Consider the following 20,830-nt stretch of genomic DNA (forward strand, 5'->3'; position numbering starts at 1 on the left):
TAGTGATTCCCTCTAAACACTTCTCTGCCCTAGCAGTCCTCTCTCTTTAGCTGTAGATACCCAGCTGTTGCATTTGCCTTCTCTTTTCCTAGAAGGCAAAAAAATCCCATCTTCACCTACTGAAATAGTTATTTTGTTATTAAATACTCTTAAAAAATTTATTACCTCCTCCAGGAAAATCTGTGAGTTGAACAGACAGTTTTATTGACTTACTATAAACAGTTTTGAAGCCCTAACATGACCTTTCTAAGAAATAAAAGCTATTTATTAAAGGTATGTATCCATAAAGTTCAAAATATCTAGTGTACGGATATGCTGTAGGCTTAAAACTGTAAAATAAATGCAACAGTTACAAGTTTTTATTTCCGTGTGTGATTTAGTCTGCCTGCCCCTCCACCAAGTTAAGCTTTTTTTAAATAAAAATGCAAAAGAATTTCAAAAGTGTAATTTCTCTGTTAGTCCTCAGTTGCTTGAAATTAAATAATGGAGATAGAATGGTCTATCCTAGCACAGGACAGGCAAGTCAAAATGCAGAGCACTCATCTGTACCATATCTCTCATAAAAGCCTGCATTCACCTGGAAAGCACAGGGAATCTGCATTGAGATGCTCGTTCAGAATGCCATGTCATTTTAGAGGCAACGCTTTCACAAGTGGACTAAGTTATTCTGTAAATAACATCAGCATCTCTTGTCCCTTGTATATGGAAGAACAGTGTGTGAATTCATGTCCACTCAGAACTGAACTGGACTCCCAGTGTCTCATAGAGCACGTTACAGACTTCCCAGAGCATGTACTTTCAACCACTAGCAATCAGGATTATATTTCATTAAGTAGTAAAAGTAGAGTAACTGTTTATCAATCTCTCAAGTCATTCAGTTCTAAGTAGTGTTTTCTAAATTCATTTCTTTGCCTCATTAACCAAAGTGACTCAAATTATGAATACAAGAAGTTTAGTTTTGTATTTTGCTGCAGCCATAAGTGCAGTGATCAAAAATCCACTGCAATTTGCAAACTTTTAATAAAACAAGATTAATTTATGCACATTTAAGGAGTACAGTAGTACCAACAAATTTTCTATAATCTATACAACACTATACTCTATACAACACTGACTACAATAAAAAACATGATTGCCAGCAGGAAGCTACAAACTGCTCTGAACATTCTAAGGTCAGACAGAAGAGGCAAGGAAATGCCCAAAATCTCATCCAATTCCTTTATTCTCACTCTCAAACTTAATGGATTATTTTACACCCCCCCAAAAGTGATTTTTTTATAGGTCAAAACAAACTTACCTCGATGGTGTAAGCCTGGCTGTGTTTGATAATTTCTCCACTATGCAAAGTCCTGATAATAGCAAAGTCAGCAGTAGCAGCTGCTGCTCCCCTTCGGCTGCTGCATGTGGAGATTTCATCACCTCGAGATCGATCGGTTTCAATCCCATCTTGTATTGATTCTTCATCTTTGATGTTTGCTGTTTTCTTCTTCTTTTTCTGCTTCTTTGATCCATTTTGACCATCAGTTTGCGCCTTCCGCTGCCTAAACTGGGCAAGCTGAACAGAAGACACAATCTTGTTAAAAGTGAAAGTTTTCCTCTTATTAGTAATGACATCCTCTATAAAGGCTTATCTGCTATTCTACATAAAGCTTCAAACTAATCACTACTGCAAACAAGTTGGAAGTTAATCCTGCATATGTGAGACAGATTATTTTTCCATTTACATGGTTTGCTTTAAATATCTTAAATGTAAACCAACAATCTATTAATGAATTCCTTCTTAGTTTCATACTAGCAAGTTACTGTTCCACAGATTGATATCTAGAAATCAAAATATTCTGAAGTAAAGGTACAAATGTCATTATAAAGAACAAATGTAATGAAATAACCTCTAATCTCGTCTTTCAATTTTATAGCAACCTGAAAATTAATTTACAGAAATTCTTTTTAATTTTTATTCCAGAGACAGACAAAAGCAAACCTGTCTTCCAGCAAGTATCATATTAAGGTTTTTTTCCAAAAGTTACAAGTCAGAAAGCAGATCAAGTTATTGAAAACATCATAAAGAAATAGCAAAATACATAATGAGGAAATAGTCCAAAACCAAACAGTGAGCAGATTACAAGACACACTACCTTGTAGCAAAACATGCTGAAGAACAAGAAGTCACAGGTGAGCCAGGCACACAGTTTAAAAACCAATTAGTATGTAAGCTATTCAAATACTGTAAGACATTGCCTTTTGAAGAGCTTATCACTTTTAATCACTTTACAGTGGTTTACACAAGAAAATCCATTTAAAATATTTTTTCTTAACAAGAACAGAATTTCTGTTCAAATAAGAAAAACAAACATGTCAGGTTTTACCAATTAACATTCAAAATTAAATAGATTCTATCAATATAAATCTGAAAACAAGAATCATTACTTTCCAATTGAAGAATCCAAGATTAAGTGTTACAATATGTTTTATAAATGTATCTCCAGTGTAAAGCATACAAATAAAGACGCTAAAGCTTTAAACTTTTAACATCAACTAATATCCAAATATCATGGGTTTTTTTAAATATGCTGTAATTTTAAGAAAAATATATAGAAAAGATAGCATGTTTGCTCATGATATTCACCAATCGAGAAAACCAGGTTTCCATCCAACTTCTTCAGGAACACACAACGTAAGCAGGGCACACGGATCCCCTTTCCCAGTCTCCGTTTGGTTACAGTGCAAGCTGTCACTTGAAGTGCTCTCTGGTTCTCATCTGGCCCCAAGAGGGATGAGGAGCCCCAATCTAAATAAATGCATCGACAGATCCATTCTGTCTTGTGGCTGGTTTATGCTTTTGTCCCTTTATTTGTATTTCTTTGTGGGTTTCTTCAGCCTCCTCTTCCTTTTTAACGACTGACAGCTTGGCATATGGCTCCTGCTCTGTTTACAGGAGGAGGACCTGAAGATTTGCTGAGCCAAATATGCTCACCTAAGTATTTAATACTTACCTCCTCCCTACTACTTCTCTAATTAGTTCAACTTCATGATTTTTTTTCTATTTTTAAAATAGGCATCCTACATTATTTCATCAAAAATCTATTAAATCCAAAAATTCTGAACAGGAAAAGAAAGGATAGTCTCCTGCTACTTCAAAGTTTAAGAGAAAGAAACAAAAACAATCAACCAACCAACCAACCAACCAAAAAACCCCAAAACCCAACTAAACAGAGATTTAGCTTCTCAAAAATGGGAAGGGTGAAGGTTTCAGTTGTCTCCTTAGGACACTCTACATTCTCCTAAAACTCTAAATTTATCTCAACAAAATATTTTCAGTTTATCCAAAAGACAAGCAGAATTTGTTCAAATGCCCAAAGACAGAAAGCAGACAACCCGACTTCAAGTGTAACTACAAAGAGATTTTGCTTTTTTTACTTTTTATTTTTAAATAATGAATGACATGTAGTGCCACTGGTCAAGAACTCTCTTTCCCAACTTGATTGAAACCTTCTGTAATGGCAAGTTAAGTTGGCTTTTTTAAAGCAGCTTTACAGTCTTTATTTGTCTACAAAATTAGATGTGTAGCTCAAGGACAAATGAATTACTCCTTGTCCCTCTTCAAGTATTTTGCATATTTTAACTGAGGCATCTGGGCACGCCAGATTTCTCTCCTTTCAAAATTAAGTTGTCGACTTTCACTTCAGAATTAGCAGATTAAAATCTACCATGGCAGTTATAAGCAGACGTTGGTTTTTTTCTGTTTAAACACCAATGAAGATGGGCACACATGAAAGATAAATGCACGGGAAAGTGAATATGTTACGTTTTTGTATTACACAGGTTCTCAACCTCTGCATGAGCATCTACTACTTTGGAAACAACTGCACTATTAGTGATGGATGCACGCACAAATCGTAGCACTTTTTACCCCACACGTTCAAGCACACACAAAACTGTTACACTACTAATGCAACGTAACTTTAAATTCACATTTTAAATTAGATTTTTAAAAGTAGAAATGAGAGAAGCGGCATAAGAAAAAGCTATGCTGACTAAATACATTCTGTGATGCTCACACCAAAAGAGGAGAGTCTCAAATATCAAATTCCTTCTCATGAACTACAGTTGAGGATCTATCTATGTTTCAATGACAAGCAGGAAAAAGTCTGCCAGCAGTCATGGGAGCCAAGGAAAACAAATTTTTTAGAAATAAAACTTTCAATTAAACAGAAAGATATTTCCATATTTTGTATTTCTAGAAAAAAAATATATTTTCCAGTGTGAACAAAACATGAAAAAAATACACACTGATACAATGTGTAATCCTGTCTTCCAGGCACATCAGCTTGATTATGCCAGAACTAAGCCTGTGGGGAACTTAAAGCTGCTTCAGTCAGTTCTGAATCTGCAGTTTTGAAACAATTCAATGTCAAGTCTCTGTCAAGTTACAGAAAGTTGCAAAAGTTGCAAGCAAGAGCATGTAAAGCAAGCAAGTATGTAAACACAGGAGGTACCCATGGAGGAGGAAGGATCCAAAAAAATAGAAGCTGAAGGACAACTCAGAATAGGCTCTCTGCACTGATACGCTTCCAAGGAGTGACAGAGAACGAGCATCTTTCTCTGGGAAAGTATTGCGAGAATAGCCATGATCCAACTTTACCAGAGCTTTTAGCACATCTGAAAACCAGCCTAGAGCGTCTTTTATCACTACTCACCTATCTGCCAGCACATTGTCTCTAGCTTCTCCCACCATGCTGATAAAACCTTGCTCGGATCCTGAAAGCAATAGTGAACCCTGTCAAAAACTCCATCAGTGTTTTTCAACAGTGAAAAACAACTAATTTTCCTCCTTGACTCTCAGCTTTTGCAACTAAATTAACTAACAACTCGCAATTCCCAGTTCATAGGTTTTTCAAGTCCTGCTTCTAGGCAAAAAAGCAATCCTCTTGAAAACAGGCATGTCCACTTCATAGCATTTAAAAAAAATTAAATTATGGAGTCTTATGTTTATTGTCTGAAATATTTCTATCAAACCCAGTGTACAATGACATTCTTAAGTATAATAAATAGACTGAAGTTTTAAGCTAAACTCTGAGAATGAAACTATGTTTCTTTCCTTTTAATGCATAAAAAGCTACAATAAAATTGCGCAGGAAGAATTACATGTTTATTTTCAGATTTCCAGAGGTGCCATTTACAATAGCTGCTCAGCTTTCTATCAGTTTGGAAAATGGGAAATGAATGTGAGCACTAAATTCTCTGCATAAGACATGTTGACTCTTATAAACAGAAAAACATTTACTGAAAGTCACCAGACTACAATAGAGCAGCATGCAGATTGGTAATGGGTATACTTTTCAAAATCATTTCCCAGAGTAAAATAACAATTGAATAGAAGAACTCAGGAATTCAGAGGATATATGTATTTATCTGGTTCTAATTACAACTTCTTTCTATTCATGAATCCCAAAACAACACACTGGCCCCAGTCCCACATCACAGACTGAAGCAAAATTACAGACCAACATTATCTTCATTTTTAAATGCCGACATCCTCAAACTAGAGAGTCAGAAAAGCAGAAGAGAATCAACTACTCTTGAGACAGAAGGGAACTAACTTGCAGAATGGAGGGGATTAGTTGTGTAAACTATGCCACTTATGATAGCTCATGTACTGCTATAATTACAACAGGAACATTATTTATTTATTGAGCTACCTTCAGCAGATTCTAATCCTTGGCACTTCTGCCAGCAATCTAGATTGCTGGGTTACACTGTCCATCGATTAATTTCAAATATGGTCTAACTGAACTATTTCTATAGTAAAAGTCTATGTTAAAATAAAATTTGGCTCCAACAGAATGCAAAACTCAATCTCCTCTTAAGCACTTAAAAAAAAAATTTGAACAGAAGTTGCAACATTTAATCACTGCCCATATACCAGCAGAAGAAAATACTGGAAAAAATCCATGGAAATCAAAGAAGCTACATTTATAAAGCATGAATAGCTATATTTTTATTTCACATGCTTAAAAGACTTTTTAAAACAGAAACACACTAAGTGCCATTTAAAACTGGATGCTGCTTTGTGAATGAATGCTTATTATTCCTTAACATTCTCAGACAAAGTAATAGATCTTTGAAACTGCTACCATTTTCAAAGGTATTACAGTTAACAAGAATTTAAATTTCTCAGTGCCTCCAAAGAAGGATGTTATGAAATAAGATAGACAATATTTGCTGCAGCTACTGTTTAAAAAACAACTTTTAATTGTTAAGATAAGAAATTTATAGGTAGCACATCCTGTACAAGTATAGCTGTACAGTCATACTTGATGTACCTGTACACAAACATTATTGGATTCAAACTTTAACTTTCTAAAAACACACACATCTCAAATTCAGTGCTGCATAGGTACCTCTTATAGAAAGAGCATGTTCACCTGCTTCACCTCTGTTCACCTCTCACAGTTCCTCTTGAGTACAAAATCTCTATTTTTATTCTCATTTAAAGAACAAGTAAAGAAGGATGAGTGGCAAACTTACAGATTGATAACAAAAAGGAACCTCAGAGAAGCTGCTACAGGCAAGTCATTATTCTTTTCATTTCTACACAGTACAATAAAAGCATGAATGGAGATCTAATCTACATCATGCATTTCTCAACTACTATAACTTCAAAAGAGGTTCCAGATACTCCTTAAACTTCAGATGAATGTATCCTACTCACAGAAGGGGACTGTTCTCAAACAGTCTGGTATCCAGTGAAAAATGTTCTGTGCTGGACCAGGCCATCTTCAGATCACTCGTCTTATGTAAACAGACACGGACTTCTGAATCTTCTGGTCTCTAGCTAAAAGCAGTGGTTAATGGCTAAAAGTAAAATTGACAGACCTATAATATTTAGTATCTTTACAGATAATCTGGATGATGAATTTGAATGCACCTTAACCAAGTTCATGAATCACAACAAACATGAAAGAGAGATACACCAGAAGGAAGAACCATCATACAGAGAGACCTCAACATGCTGGAGGACTAAGCCAACAAGAACTGCACGTGATTTAATAAAAATAAACATCAAGTCCTGCACCTGGGATGGAATTATCCCACACTGCAGTAACAGCTGGGAACTGACTGAGGTGGTGTGTAGCTCTGCTGAAGATGACCTGAGAGTTAACCAACAAAGCTAACCATGAGAAAGCAGCATGCCCTCCCTGGCAGCAATGAAGAGAAACCATCAAACTTTGAAATGACTCTCAATGCCTGCCATAGTAAATGACTAAGTTACAAATCCAACTACCTGTACACCAGTTTTGCAATTAACTACCTACTGAATGGGGGCCCCCTGGTGGTCTAGTGGTTAGGATGAGGCGCTCTCACCGCTGCGGCCCAGGTTTGATTCCCGGTCAGGGAACTCCTCCGGGCAGATGGAGCTCGTCAGCCCTGTGAGGCCATCCATCTAAGAGGTCACTCTAAACAAACCTACGTCCTGAGGACCTCACTGCCACCGTCCAAGCAGTGTTTAACTGCAGAAAACATATCTTAAACTTTCAGTCTAGCAGACTCTCCACAGCTGCAGCATCTGCAACTGAGCACACGGAGGGTAGGAAAAAGTGAAATAGTATTCTTTGTCAAGTGTTGCTTCAGACTTGCCACCAACACAAAAGCCACAAATTTGTCTCAGAAAGATATATTTAGTCTGCATATAGAGCGAATGCTAAAGAGTCTGCTGCAAGCTGCATCTGAAAGTACAACAGGCATTGTGGCAAACTGTACTGTACTAGTGATAACTATATGTGCCAGAATCAGACAGACTCTGGTTGCAAGTACATGACAACATTCAGATATATCATGAAACTCATGGAAGATCATAAGCAGTCTTGTGATAGAAAGGCTCAGGCTTTTCCAGTCGTAATGTTCCTAATACTCATCACTGAATGATAATAAAGTATAAATTCTGAAAGATTATTGAGAGTGACAGTGAAACCAAAATGTGTAGACTAAGACAGACTGACACCTTGTCTTAAAAGGTGAAGGATTAATTTAAGAAACACCTGCTCTAGTAATGATAGGTCACTACTCCCCTTGACCATAGGTAAGCAATAATTCCTACAAAGGCTTTAGTGAAACATAAAGAAGAAAAAGCAGGGCCCTGAGGTGGGATTTGTTTTGATCATTTATTAAGCACATATACATCCCAAAAAATCTTGACCTGGGTGTTTTGCAAGCTGACGGTGACAAAGCAAAAAGGCCAACCTGAATCTGAAATTTTGACATTGTTCAGAAGCTGGATATTTGATGTGGTTTAAGCTTATCTATCCCACCTTACCCTGGATAACTGAAAAAATACCTGCCATAATCTCTCTCTCAGTCATTACCTGGTTTTGTGATCCCAATATACAGTTACATTTTTATGTTTCACAGCAGCAGATAAGAGGCCCTCAAAAGCGATAAGGAAAAGAGTCTGGGAGACAGCAACACTGAGATTTAGGCAGTAAATCTCGCCTAGGCTCTTTAAGACTCATTTGCTGTTAGGCCACCAAGTTCTGTAAAAGCTTGACAGTCTGTCCCCTAAGAGGTGCTGAACAGTTAACTGGTAACTGTATTAGAGAAGAAAGTAGCACTTTGTCACTTTTTGTCATATTCTCAAAAGGTGTAAACACTGAGGGTTGTGTTGTGAAAGCACTAACTCCACATGTAGGCAAATTTATAGTGCTGCCTGCTTCTTATAGAGTCCTGATGCCTATACTAAGAAAATGATAACACAGTGAGACAAATGAAAAATTCTCAAGCACAGAGGATAAACAGACATCTTTCTAGTGAAGTCTACCAATTCTATTCTAGTCTGCTAATCAACAAATAGGAGAGTATCACAACTCTTCAAATCCTGAGATAAAAACTTCAAGAAGATAAGCAAGCAACCTGCAAATACCTATTATGTCACATAGCTGAAAATCCAATCTCTAAGTGAAGAATTAATGTTCTTTGCAAGTTTCAATCTGCTTATCTGTTGAGCCAAGTGGACCTTTATTTGTTCCATTCAACAGATGCTGAATTTACTAAATGGGAAACATTAGGCTGAATGAACAAGAAATAATCACCCAGGAACGAGGTACTTCAGATCTCATTTTTAGGTTGCATTCATAGCCAGATTTTCCCAAATAGCTAAAGCAAGACTATAGAATGTCTCCCCTGATAGAGACTTCAGTGGCTCAGAGTATTACAGGATGACAATAAGACTATGAAAGTTTCCAAAGAAGTGCTATAGTCTCTGCCTAAATACAAACTTGTGAGTCTTTCAGCTTCAGAGACAGTACTTGCAGTACTCTGAAAAAACCAATGGGACCACCACAATTTACATTTATAGCTGAAGTACCACAAAGGTCAACACAGGATGAGAAGAACAGCACCTTGGGCAATTCTTTTAGCAGCCTCTATCAAGTTAGAGTACTGTTGGCAGTGCTAATAACCAAGGGTGCTGAACTTGAATGAACCCCTCCAGATGGCACTGTGAGCTGGAAAGCCTCAGAATTAGTGTGGTTCTGATCTGGTCTGCTCTTCCCTGTCCCAAGAGTTTAAATAGGAACAGATCTAGGAGCAGCTAAGTTCATTACAGTTGGGTTATTTTCTGGACAAGGAATGGAAGTTAAGTGTATGAAAATTCCCTCAAGTCAGGTTACAATGACTGACACAAGTACACCAAACACATTTCAATGCTGGACTGCTTCAAGAAATGCAATGCCTCAAACTACCTTCTAAAAAATAATTGCTCAGCTGATGTCTTAACTAAACTGCTTCTACAGACATGATTTATATATTGTTCCCATCTACTTTTAACTTTACTCTTCTTACATTGAATGCCTCTGCTGATGTAGAGGGTGAAAAAAACATCTGACCCACATTGGTACCATATGTCCCCAAAGTGAAGAGGAAATAAATGGATTGGGCCAAGCTGTTAGTGAAAAAAATGAGAGGGCAGCAGAAGCTTGTTTCATGCTGCTCTCTAAAAAAACACAGATCATCCATACTTGAAGCCTGAAACATTAGGAAGTCTTTGGCCAGCAAGGCAAAGGGATCTGACATAAAACAGAGCCTTCTTTACTCTCCACTAAGTGATGAAGGTCACCAGTTGTCTCAAAAGACACCATCCATCCTTTGCCTTTGCCCAGAGTTTCAAAGGCTGGGTAAGAAGGGGAAGGCAAAAAGAGTTATGCACTGACAGAAACACACTCCTATTCCACTAGGTTTATTAACACCAATTAAAAACTGGATCCTGAAACGTTCTTCAGCTGGGCTGAAAAAACCCCATGGCACAAAGTCAGTCTTAAATATCTTAAAATCTTTTGAATAAATTTTTGGTAAAAAGTTATGGAAGGAGAAGGATGTATCACAATGCTAACAAATGGATTCTCGAATACGTTTAAGAAAAATGTTTCCCCCTCTACTCTCTTAGCCTTTCTAAAATAACTCAACTTCTATAGCCAATAAATTCCAGGTCGGAGCTAAAATTCTGTCAAATGAATTTTAGTAAAGGAGATACAAATGTTTCAGTTATATTTTAATCTTCTAGAAGAATGAGGAAAAAAAAGTTTTACTACTTACTTTGCTAAACTGCTAGTTTTTAAGGAGTCATATGATCTCCACCAATTCTCTGAAATGGAAAACTTTGCTGCTTTGTCATGCCGTTCCTCACATCTCATGAAAGTGTTTTGAAAATTTGCCCAGAGGACGGGTTTGTATACTAATTCATTCTTGAAAATGAATCTTAATATTAGATTTAGATACTCTGAAAGCATTAGCTGCTTTCCACACAGTTACAGCACTGTTCATTGGACTGTATGAACGTGTTATCTCACAGTCCTTTAGAAACAGATGTATCAATATTTATCTTCAGGCACTTTTCTGGGGTGTTTTGGTATCCACATACAGCAGTAGATAACTTCAGCTCTGACATCCATGCAAGGACAGTAAGCTCAGTGAAGTGTAGGACCCTAAGCAGGATGTAAATGTAGATGAGGTTCTATAAAGTGAAACAGAAGGTTCTTTTTAAAGTGTATGTGAGAGTTTACACTATTTTAGTATCACTTTCCTACCAAATGAAAACACCGGATGTGATTTGTTTTGCTGACACAAACAAAAGACAGACTTCAGGAAGCGAACAGGCAATTTGATCTCTGGTGATTTAAGTCAAGATATCAAATGATCATATCTTAGCAACTCTTAACAGCTGAACAATAACTGGTGGAGGCTATGACAGACAGAATAATAAATAAAATTTCTGAGTGCCAGAAGGAGACACAACCTTACCTATCATGGTCTCGATGTGTAACAACATGATCCCCCTTCACCTTAATGAAAAGCTGCCAAATATTGTGCTAGAACTTAAGAATAACTAATAAAACTAAGCCACTAGTGGCATGTAGTAGACTAAATGAGATAGTGTACACATGCTACACGCGACACCAACCAAATGGAAAGTAAATTGCCATGTATCTCCACTGGTCAAAGGTATACAGAACAACCAAGACAAAGCTTGTGCTCAATAAATCTGATCACATGAAGATAAAGGCAAAACAAAAGCAAACACACAAAGAAACAAACAAAAAGGCCTGAGACTTGCAAAAGTTATCACACCTCAAAGTGTCTGGGACAGATTAAAGTAATGCCAACAAAATACACTTGGCAGAACAATCATTAGACAGAAGCCATAATTAGTACAATATTTCATAAAGATGAACTCTTTTTTCAAGCTTCTGCATTGACATTTTTTGTAAGGTTGTAAAATTACAACTGTGGTTAAGATTTTAAGTACTTTTCTCCCATTCAATTCCTGATGAAATGAGCCTTGTGAAACAAGCTATCTTCTGAAAGTAAAAGTCAGATACTGCCCTCCTGAACAGAAGACCAAAAAGAGATGGTCCCCAGGCTACTTAAGTATTAAAACTGTGTAGTAGCTTCCAGTTTTACATGTGCTTTTTCTTTCAATATTGTATTCGATTCAACAAAATTGTAGTGTTAGGCTTTACATTTACTGCAGTTGACTTCTACAGACCCATTGCTGTCAAGTGAGTAACAAGGATCAATTTTTGTCATTCCTACCTGCAGAACCATACTTCATGAACTGTTCCCAATGAATTACTTAAACAAACCACATATATGAATATGCCCCACACAAGAAAGAGAAATACAGATAGAAGTAATGGACTTTTACAGATAACAAGCTTTAGCTGGGCTTCAAAAAAAACACCAACAAACATGTTTCACAGCATAGTGGCAACTTAGTGGTTAAATATAGGCATTAACACATTAATCTGTTCAGAACTTTAATTTTTGGAAAGCAAGAGAGTCATCAGACACGTGTCAGTAAGCAGGCTCCCTTCTGTGTCACAAAAATAAACTTACTAACAATCTGAGCATTGCTTATGTAGTAACTTCACTCTATTTCTCCTTAAAGCAACTGTTTTAACACCTGTTCTTTAACAAGCATATAGTGGTATCAGCTATGTAACTAAATATAGTTGAATCAACAGCTGGAGACGCCTTTAATTAATCCCTCAGAGTTCTTACAGGATAACAATTTATTTTAAGAAAACAACTGCAATGCAGTAACACAGTTAAGCATTAAGCATGTTCATTCCACTATATTTAGGTCTTAAAAAAAGTTCAAGTTAAAAGAAATGTCTTTCAGGACAGGTATAGTCTAAAAAGCAATGAAACTATGTCCTCAAATACTACAAGCAGTCAAACAGTTAATAAATCTCTGCCTTGTTCCTTAATTTTCTTCACATGCTGCCCTTCTTCAAAACTGTATGAAAACATTCCTGAAACTATGGGGCACTGAAAAAGTAAATCTATCTTTTCCTTGAGCCCAAATTAATGCTAAACTTCAATCTAAGTTTCAGTAATAATAGATCGAAAGAGCAAAGTTTTGTTCCGGTAAAATAAAAAATTATTTTCATATCTAATATTTAGTAATTTTTCTCCTCAAATATAATTTTTCTTCTTATTAACCATGTCCAATTGCAATTTATCACATCCTAGAACACAGAGTTTACTCCTCATTTTTACAAGGAATCTGAGGGAGAAAAAAGTTATACAGGACACTGAACTTCATGGATTGGGCAGAACAAGCCTGATCCTTCAAAGAGAAGTTCACAGGGTTTCTCTAAAAGCATTTTAAACTCTAGGTTAGAGCAGTCCTAAATACTTTATGACCTTAAGACTTTAATACCAATGAAACAACCAATTCTGACGTTGTGGTAGAATATTCTTCATTATCACCAAGATAAAGGCTTGATAGTGTCAAATCTGATGAATTCTTTTTCAAGAAAAACTTTAAAAAGCTTCTTTTTTTTTGCAAAGTTCCATTAAACACCACAAAATAACTGATTGCTTAATGAGAAGTTACTTGAGAACAAATGTTCTAATTATTAGCTGGGCACAGAATAATATCTTATTATTAACTAAAAAATAGTTGGCTCCAAAAATCCCACACTCCAATTTAGCACTTAATATAAAAATCCATATAGAGTAGATAACACATGATATTTATACAATGAAATTTAAAATACCATATAAATACCCTAATTCAGAAACACACAAAAATCACAATCTATGGCCATTTGTGCCTGCCAGTTAGAAGCCAACAACAAAAATACAAAAGTATGCAAAAGCAATGCTTGCCAGGAACTTCACACAGTGCTTGTCAATCAAATCACTGGGAATCTGCAAGTTTATATGTAACACAGACACTTTATTCTGCTTATTAATTGTCTTACATGTTTAAAAGTTAAGGTTGACACTTTTCATTTTTGCAAAGACTGAACTATTAACATTAAACTATAAAAAATACAAATAAAAATACAAAAATATAAAGCTTCAAGAAGGAAAGTAATGATAGTTATGTTTCTAATACCAGTATCCTAAATACAAATTCCTTGCACTGTTTGATTTTGAATATTACCAGACTGGTTTATATTTTGGTTTACATGCATTTATGTAAGAAATAACTATAAGCAAAATGTTTATGTTTTCAACTGGGGAAAAATCACCAGAATAAATATACTTTCACCTGTTTTATAGCATTCTGCACATTACTTCAAGTGGATTCCTAATAAAATACTTGAAACCCATTTTCCCCACACAGATAGAGCTACATAGACATTATGGTTCAAATTAAAAAGACGTCCTTCCCCAAACCAAGTAGATGAAGACAATACTCAAAAATACAGACTTATTTTAAGGAGCACGGAAAGAGTGAGACACTTTCATAAGTTATCTTAATTGCTAGTCATCATACTGCACTCCAAAAAAAGTGCAGTTTTTATATAACCCTTTTGTTGCACAGATTAGCCCAGCTCCTTAGGATGTAGTATAGTACTAAACACTACTGAATACATACTTATTTGTATTTTCCTAAATTACCTTTATGTTGGGTCTAATCTGGCTCTGTGAAATGGATTATTTGAATGTCATTCTCCCAACAAAAAGGAATATCTTATTGCAGTTGCTTGGGAAGAATGAATTTGTATCTAATTATTTCCTTGTTTTTTCAGACTGTCGAAGTCTTTCTGAAAAGAAGCCCTCACTTCAATTCAGTAACTGCTCTCCTAACGGTCTCATCCGTGAACATGCTGAATGCACACTCCTTCCTATTCTGCAGGTCATTTAAAAAACATCAAACAGTATCAGCCATGGTTTCAACACCTGAGGAACATTACAGGCCATCAGCTGGGCTTTGCTTCAACAGTCTGAGCATAGCAGTCCAGATAATTTTGTTCCCACCTTGCAGTCCACCTACCCAAGCCACCTATCTCCAGCTTAGTTACAAATCACCTGTAAGAGATCACATCAAATGCCTTCCTAACGTTGAGGTAAACAATGTCCCCATCTGCTCAGACACTCAGTTCACCATAGAAGATAACTGACTTGCCTTTGATAAATTCCATTTATGCTCTTGCCCTTCATGTGCCTCAATATGGATTCCAGGAGGATCTGAAATAATCTTCCCAGAGACTGTGGCCAGGCTGACTTTCCAATAGATCCCCAGATCCTCCTTCTCACCCTCCTTGAAGATGGATCTGATGTTTGCTTTTTTTCCCCTGCTTAATTTGAAATCTCTAATGACAATGACCTTTTAAAGATGAGGAAATAAATAGCCTTGTAACAGCAGCATCCAACTTCTGCAGGATGCTGACAGTGCCGTAAATGTGTATACATCAAAATTACTGAACTGGTCCTCAGCTCGACCTTCTGCACAGTAGATAATGCTTTCGCTCCTCCAATTCTGCCATTAAACTCAGGGACCTGGGAAGCCCAAGGACAGCCTTTATCATCAAAGAGGCAAAAAAAACGCTCGAGTGTTGCTTCTGTGTCCTTTTGTACCAGATCATTTTGAATTCTAAGTCTTTTCGCTGTGTTTCCCATCTACTTCAGTTTAGTACTGTCTACATATACCCACGCATTCTTTCCACCACTAATAATGTAAATACTGAGTGACACAGGCTTTGTGAAAGACTGAAAGACCACCTACTTTGAGAGTAAGCCACTAAAACAAATAATGCTTAGTACAGTTTTTTATTTGGTTGTAGCCAGGAAATGATGGTTGTACCTAGACCAAGTCTTTAGTTTGCTTATAAGACCATGTCAAACAGTATTAAAAATTTTAACACTTTCAGTAAGTTCTGCTTGGATCAGTGCTAGTTACCTAAAGGTGGTTTCGTATTAACAGTTGTGCAGATCCCCAAGGACCTAAATGTTGACAATTCATTTAGAGAAGTCTGTTCTGCTCAAAGAGCAATCTTTGCCAGTCTTTTGAGACTCTCTAATATATGCAGAGTCTTACTGATGACTGCAGCCTTGGTTACAGTGTATTATCAAGCATCAGTGTAGCTTCCAGGGGGCCAGGGTTGGGGGTAATCAGCTGCTTCTCAAAAATCATGAATACTGATCAGAATCCTACAACAAAAATCCTGATACATCTAAAGAAAACCATAGCAGGCAACTGCTGCTTCCTGTGGGATCCTAATCAATATTTTATTCCAGGTCCCATAGTTCATTCTTCCACAACACACTGGAAATAACCAAATGCAAATTGGAATTAATTAACTTAAAAAACCTACCATTTCTAGAGCACTTAGTCTATATATTAAATAAGGAAGAAGAGTTTATTAGATATTGGCTGAAAAGGGCTTAAGAGAGTATTTTTTGATGTTAGAAAAAGCATCGACTATCAGTTTACTTTGAAACTCTATGTACTGCTTATATTGCCAATTCATGTAAATTTAACATTTCCTTCCAAGAGGAAACCAATTTAGTTGTATTTATGTAGCATACCCCTAGATTTTTTTCCTCCATACTGTGTCCTCTTTAGTAAAAATGTAGCTATGGCAGAGATATTTAAAGATCAAAAATTGAGAAAAAACCCTTAACAGGTAGACAGAATATATTAAGGCAAGACCTGAAGAGTTAATTTCTCATTAACCAAGAAGTCTGAAAGAAAAAGGTACCTTTAGAATGAACAGACAATGTCTAAATAAGACTTTTTAATAATGAGCAGAAGATTATAATTTTTTTCAAGTAGACAAAGGAACTGATGAAGAGTCTGAGAGGTTACATCTTTGGCAAGAAGACAACCAACTGTTCAGATACAGATCAACAGTCTGAATTCAGTTTAAGCTGAGCAGGAACTAATAGCCACTCCTTGTTAATAAACTGAAGCAATGTGATGATTTCCATCCAGTTGTCAATGCAATCTTTTCACACACATCATGTTGAGTTTTCAAAAGTAGTTTCGAGAATTTCAATACATTTTAAGGAGATTATTCATAGGCATTCTGGCCATCTCTGTGCTTCAACTCTGTATAGAAACTGAACAAAGCTTAAATTTTCATTTTAAAAAATGTTTTTGGGGTTTGATCTTTTTCTAATAAATTGTAAAATACTGTAGAACAAGTCAAACTCAGTTGTGCTTCATCACTTTCCCACATTGTTTATGCCACTTTTACATTAATTCATACCATGTGGGACTGAACAGAGTGAGAATAAAGCCCCCGAACTCTGCAGCTTGTGAGAGACAGCTCTGCAAGAAGCAGAGCAGACATAAGGAGAGAACCAACTGCATGAATTTCACGCTCAGTGTGCAAGGCTTGACAGGCTTGTACCATTTTGACAGGCTTTTATTACTTTTTACATGCTTCTGAATAATGAGAAAAGCGAACTCACAAAGACACTGATGCTGCTCACAAAACTGCAGACTTGCCAATGGACTTTTTTTTTTTTCTGAATAAAGCTAAATTGAATTCCAGGAATATATTCCAAATAATGAAGAAAATCTAACACATCCCTCTTTGAGAAGTCTTGTATCAGGACTTCCCTTATTTCTTTTAACATAGCAAACTAGGCTAGTCAAGAGAGTGTATGATTGAACATACCAAGATAGGGTTTTCTTAGCATTGTTACCTGTAATAGTAAGCCATTTCTCCTATACACCTTTTAATTGAAAACATATGTTCTCAATATACATTTATATATATATATATTTTATCTATCTATCTATCTATCTATATATGCAAATGTATGGTTTTAATGTTAAATTTTATACCTCCCTTAGGCAATCTAAATGGATTCAGGAATATTTAAATATTTTCCCCTTGTTTTGTGGTTGGATACTGGAGGTTTCTTCAGAGAGAAGAGTTTGATGACAAGTAAAAAGTTTAGCAAATAAAACCAGGATGAAGGGATAACAGCCTACCAGTGAAGTCAGATTTGAATCAAGTCTTATGCAATTTACCCTGCTTATTCTCTGGAACACCTATTTTATCAATATTTGCACAGAAACATACTCAGTCCCAGGATGCCATCTACTCCATCTCTTCAACTTCACCAATCTTCCTCGATCTTTTGCTTGCTATTGTAGTTTTAGAGATATGCTGTCTTTCTGCCATGGCAGTAGTTTTCAAATCTAGGCTTTCCTCTGAAAATATCACAAAAATGCTATATATTCTCTTTAACATTATTATCTCCAATAGTGGAGAATCTTAAAATTTCTTCATGTTGTGAGATTTAAAAGCATGGTCCAAAAGACCATCTCTTCTTTGTTTTGTGATGATGCTACAACTTAGGATTGTTACAACTGTGATTTGATCACTCCCCCACTACCCTAAACTTAGTGTTAGGTTTCCAGAGTCTCACATTCTTTTGCTCAGCTGACAACTATTGAATTTGTTCCATATGGAAGCCTGTTGGGGCTCCTTTTCAGAAGAGGAGGGAAGCAGGAGAACAGACTCCATACTTCCAAGAAACTAAGAATTCTAAGAAATCTTAACATTTTTATTCATTCCTCTGTCTTTTGTCCACTGGTTGTAGGAAAGGTAGTTTATAATATAAAATGTTGGCTTCTCAAGAAATCATGTGAAAATTAAGATTATTGTTTCTTTCAAGAAACAGGAACACCAGGACCATCAGTGTGATATGGCATGCCAGCACTTCACAGTCAACAGAATATGTCTCATCGTCATAAAATTCAAGATCTACTTACTTTATGTTTCAGTATGGCAGTCAAAAGACTGCAATTATCAGCTGTGTTTCAGTGAACTGTGGTGCATTTATCTTTTCAAATTCAAAATGACATATTAGGTTGTATTAGTAACAAAATTATTTTGAAACAAATAGAGAGAAATACCTTGAAATCCTTCTCTATAGGGCAGATATTTAAGTCAGAGCTTCCACTCCATAAATTAGGATTCCCAACAATTGTGTTACTACTATATAATCTTATATTGCAACATAAGGTAGGACAACCTACTTTTTCTTTTGCCCTCATTTCCATCAGATTTTTCCCTATTCCAAACTCTAAAATGCTGGAGTAACCACACAGTATTCTGCAGTTAATACCTTTGTACATCAATACTTAAAAGCAATCTGTTGTTTTGGTATTTTCTATGGGGAAAAAACCCACAGGATTTTCTGGCAACACCTACATATGCCAAAAGGTCCAATGTGCTTCCCCTGGAGTATCAGATACACTTTACTGAAAGTTCTTTAGAAAGAATTTGTGGTGCTGATCAAGCTGATTTCCAAACCAGTATAAACAAACAAACTTGTCTATAATCTGTTATAACTGGGGGAAACAAATATTGCAGTCATCTCTGTTTTGCTATTGCAACACCCAGACTAAAAAAATAAATAGTTGGAAAGCAGACCATAGAAATGAGGGAGAGACTAGTGCTAAAATGAAGAAAGTCCTACAAGTAGGCAAAGAGCAACTTTGTGCTTTCATTTTTGTAATTCCTTTTCCTTACGCAAGGAGCAATTTTAAATTGCATTTTTACAATGCAATTCCTTGCTTTTGCAGGACTACTAACAATACAGTGTTGACAGTTCTCTACATGATGAAATTAATGTGAAATTCACGGGCATCTTGGATTAAACAACAGTTCTCGCTAAACTGGCAAAATAACAAAGGTTATCTGAAGTGATATTTCTCTGCATTCTCAGAAGAAATGAGTTTGAGCTCATTCTACCTTGCATCACTATTGTAAGGTAGACAGCTACATAAAGCTTTGAACAAAAATACTATTATCAATATACCTTTAAAATCGATAATCAAACTCTGTATTAAAAGCAAGAACAGATCTCTGAAATGAGGGAAATGGAGATCAAAACACGGATATAGAAAAAAAACAGAGAACACACTTGGGAACAGGAAGAGTTCTAGTAGTGCCAACTGAAAAGAGATTTGAAATCCTAAATTTCAACTCAAGTACTATTTTTTTATTTACAAAGACCCAATAGAGTCCACAAAAAACTTGAACACATGACAAAAAAAATATAACTTTCTTTTTATTTTTTCAAAGCAAAAAAAGAACAATGAGTAAACTGCAAAGAGCTGGTAGTTCTATTACCCTCAAAGGAAAAGTTAGCCTAGTTGTACCAATTTTTCTGCTATAGAAAGTGTCTTGAAAATGCTTTCACAGATAACCTTTCTGTTGGATCTCTCATCCAAGCTTATGTACCACTCCAGTAACAATCAATTATCTAGATAAAAGTTATATACATCTCAAATGTATAAAATTTTTTTTTCTACAATAAAATGAAGATATCCACTGTTTTGAACAAAAACAAATACATGGACAACAAGCTAAACACCTCACACTTTGTTTCTCACTTCTACTCAATTTCTGCTCTATCTGCTTTTACTCAAACAGTTTTAAAACCACATGTTTTCTCTGTAAGGTGCTGTTCAGTCCCTGTATCTGCAACTTCCTCTGCAAGACAAAAATCAGCTTTTTAAGCTTAGTCATGTTCATAACCAAACTATACACAGGCAATTCCACATACCTTCTATTATTTGCATTTAAAATTGACAGAGATGCAAATGAGAGGAGATTGAAGCCTGTAAAAGAAGAGAAGCCAAAATCCACAAGTTCAGAAGGACCTACAAAAAAAAAATAGCTAAGCAATACAACAGAGGAATGCCTAGGAATTAGATACAGGTTTATAAGGATCTTCCTGTGCAAGAAAAAGGGCTTCTTCAAATAAAATGTTCTTCATTATAGCATTTTTTCATAGTTTCACTGCACTCTCCTGCTTTGCTACAAACAAAGAGATTAGGCTCTGTTGAGCCAAAACTCACCCACACTCGTCCAGGAAACTCTTAAGAGATCCAATTGCTTCCTCTCCTGTCCACTAACACACACCAGCATCTTCAAATATAGCTCAGCATGACTCCCATTCTGTGAACTTTTAACTCAAAAAGCTGCTTTCCTCCATAATTTATGAAGAGTGACAGCAATGACTAGGGCTTTATGATGAAATAAGCACTTCGTGATATGGCAAATATGAC

The 20,830-nt window shown here is 36.0% G+C and overlaps 1 protein-coding gene across 9 annotated transcripts in view; it reads right to left on the minus strand.

The window, feature by feature from the left end:
* Positions 1 to 20,830, minus strand: part of AKAP9 (A-kinase anchoring protein 9) — a 111,537-nt gene that overhangs the window by 83,913 nt on the left and 6,794 nt on the right. For all 9 annotated transcript variants that reach the window (XM_064677610.1, XM_064677668.1, XM_064677649.1 and 6 more), the window contains one exon: positions 1,298 to 1,555. In XM_064677610.1, coding sequence (XP_064533680.1) covers positions 1,298 to 1,555 — 258 coding nt within the window. The remainder of the gene's footprint in view (positions 1 to 1,297; positions 1,556 to 20,830) is intronic.

The sequence above is a fragment of the Pseudopipra pipra genome, chromosome 1 (assembly GCF_036250125.1).
Source record: "Pseudopipra pipra isolate bDixPip1 chromosome 1, bDixPip1.hap1, whole genome shotgun sequence".
NCBI classification, from domain to species: Eukaryota; Metazoa; Chordata; class Aves; order Passeriformes; family Pipridae; genus Pseudopipra; species Pseudopipra pipra.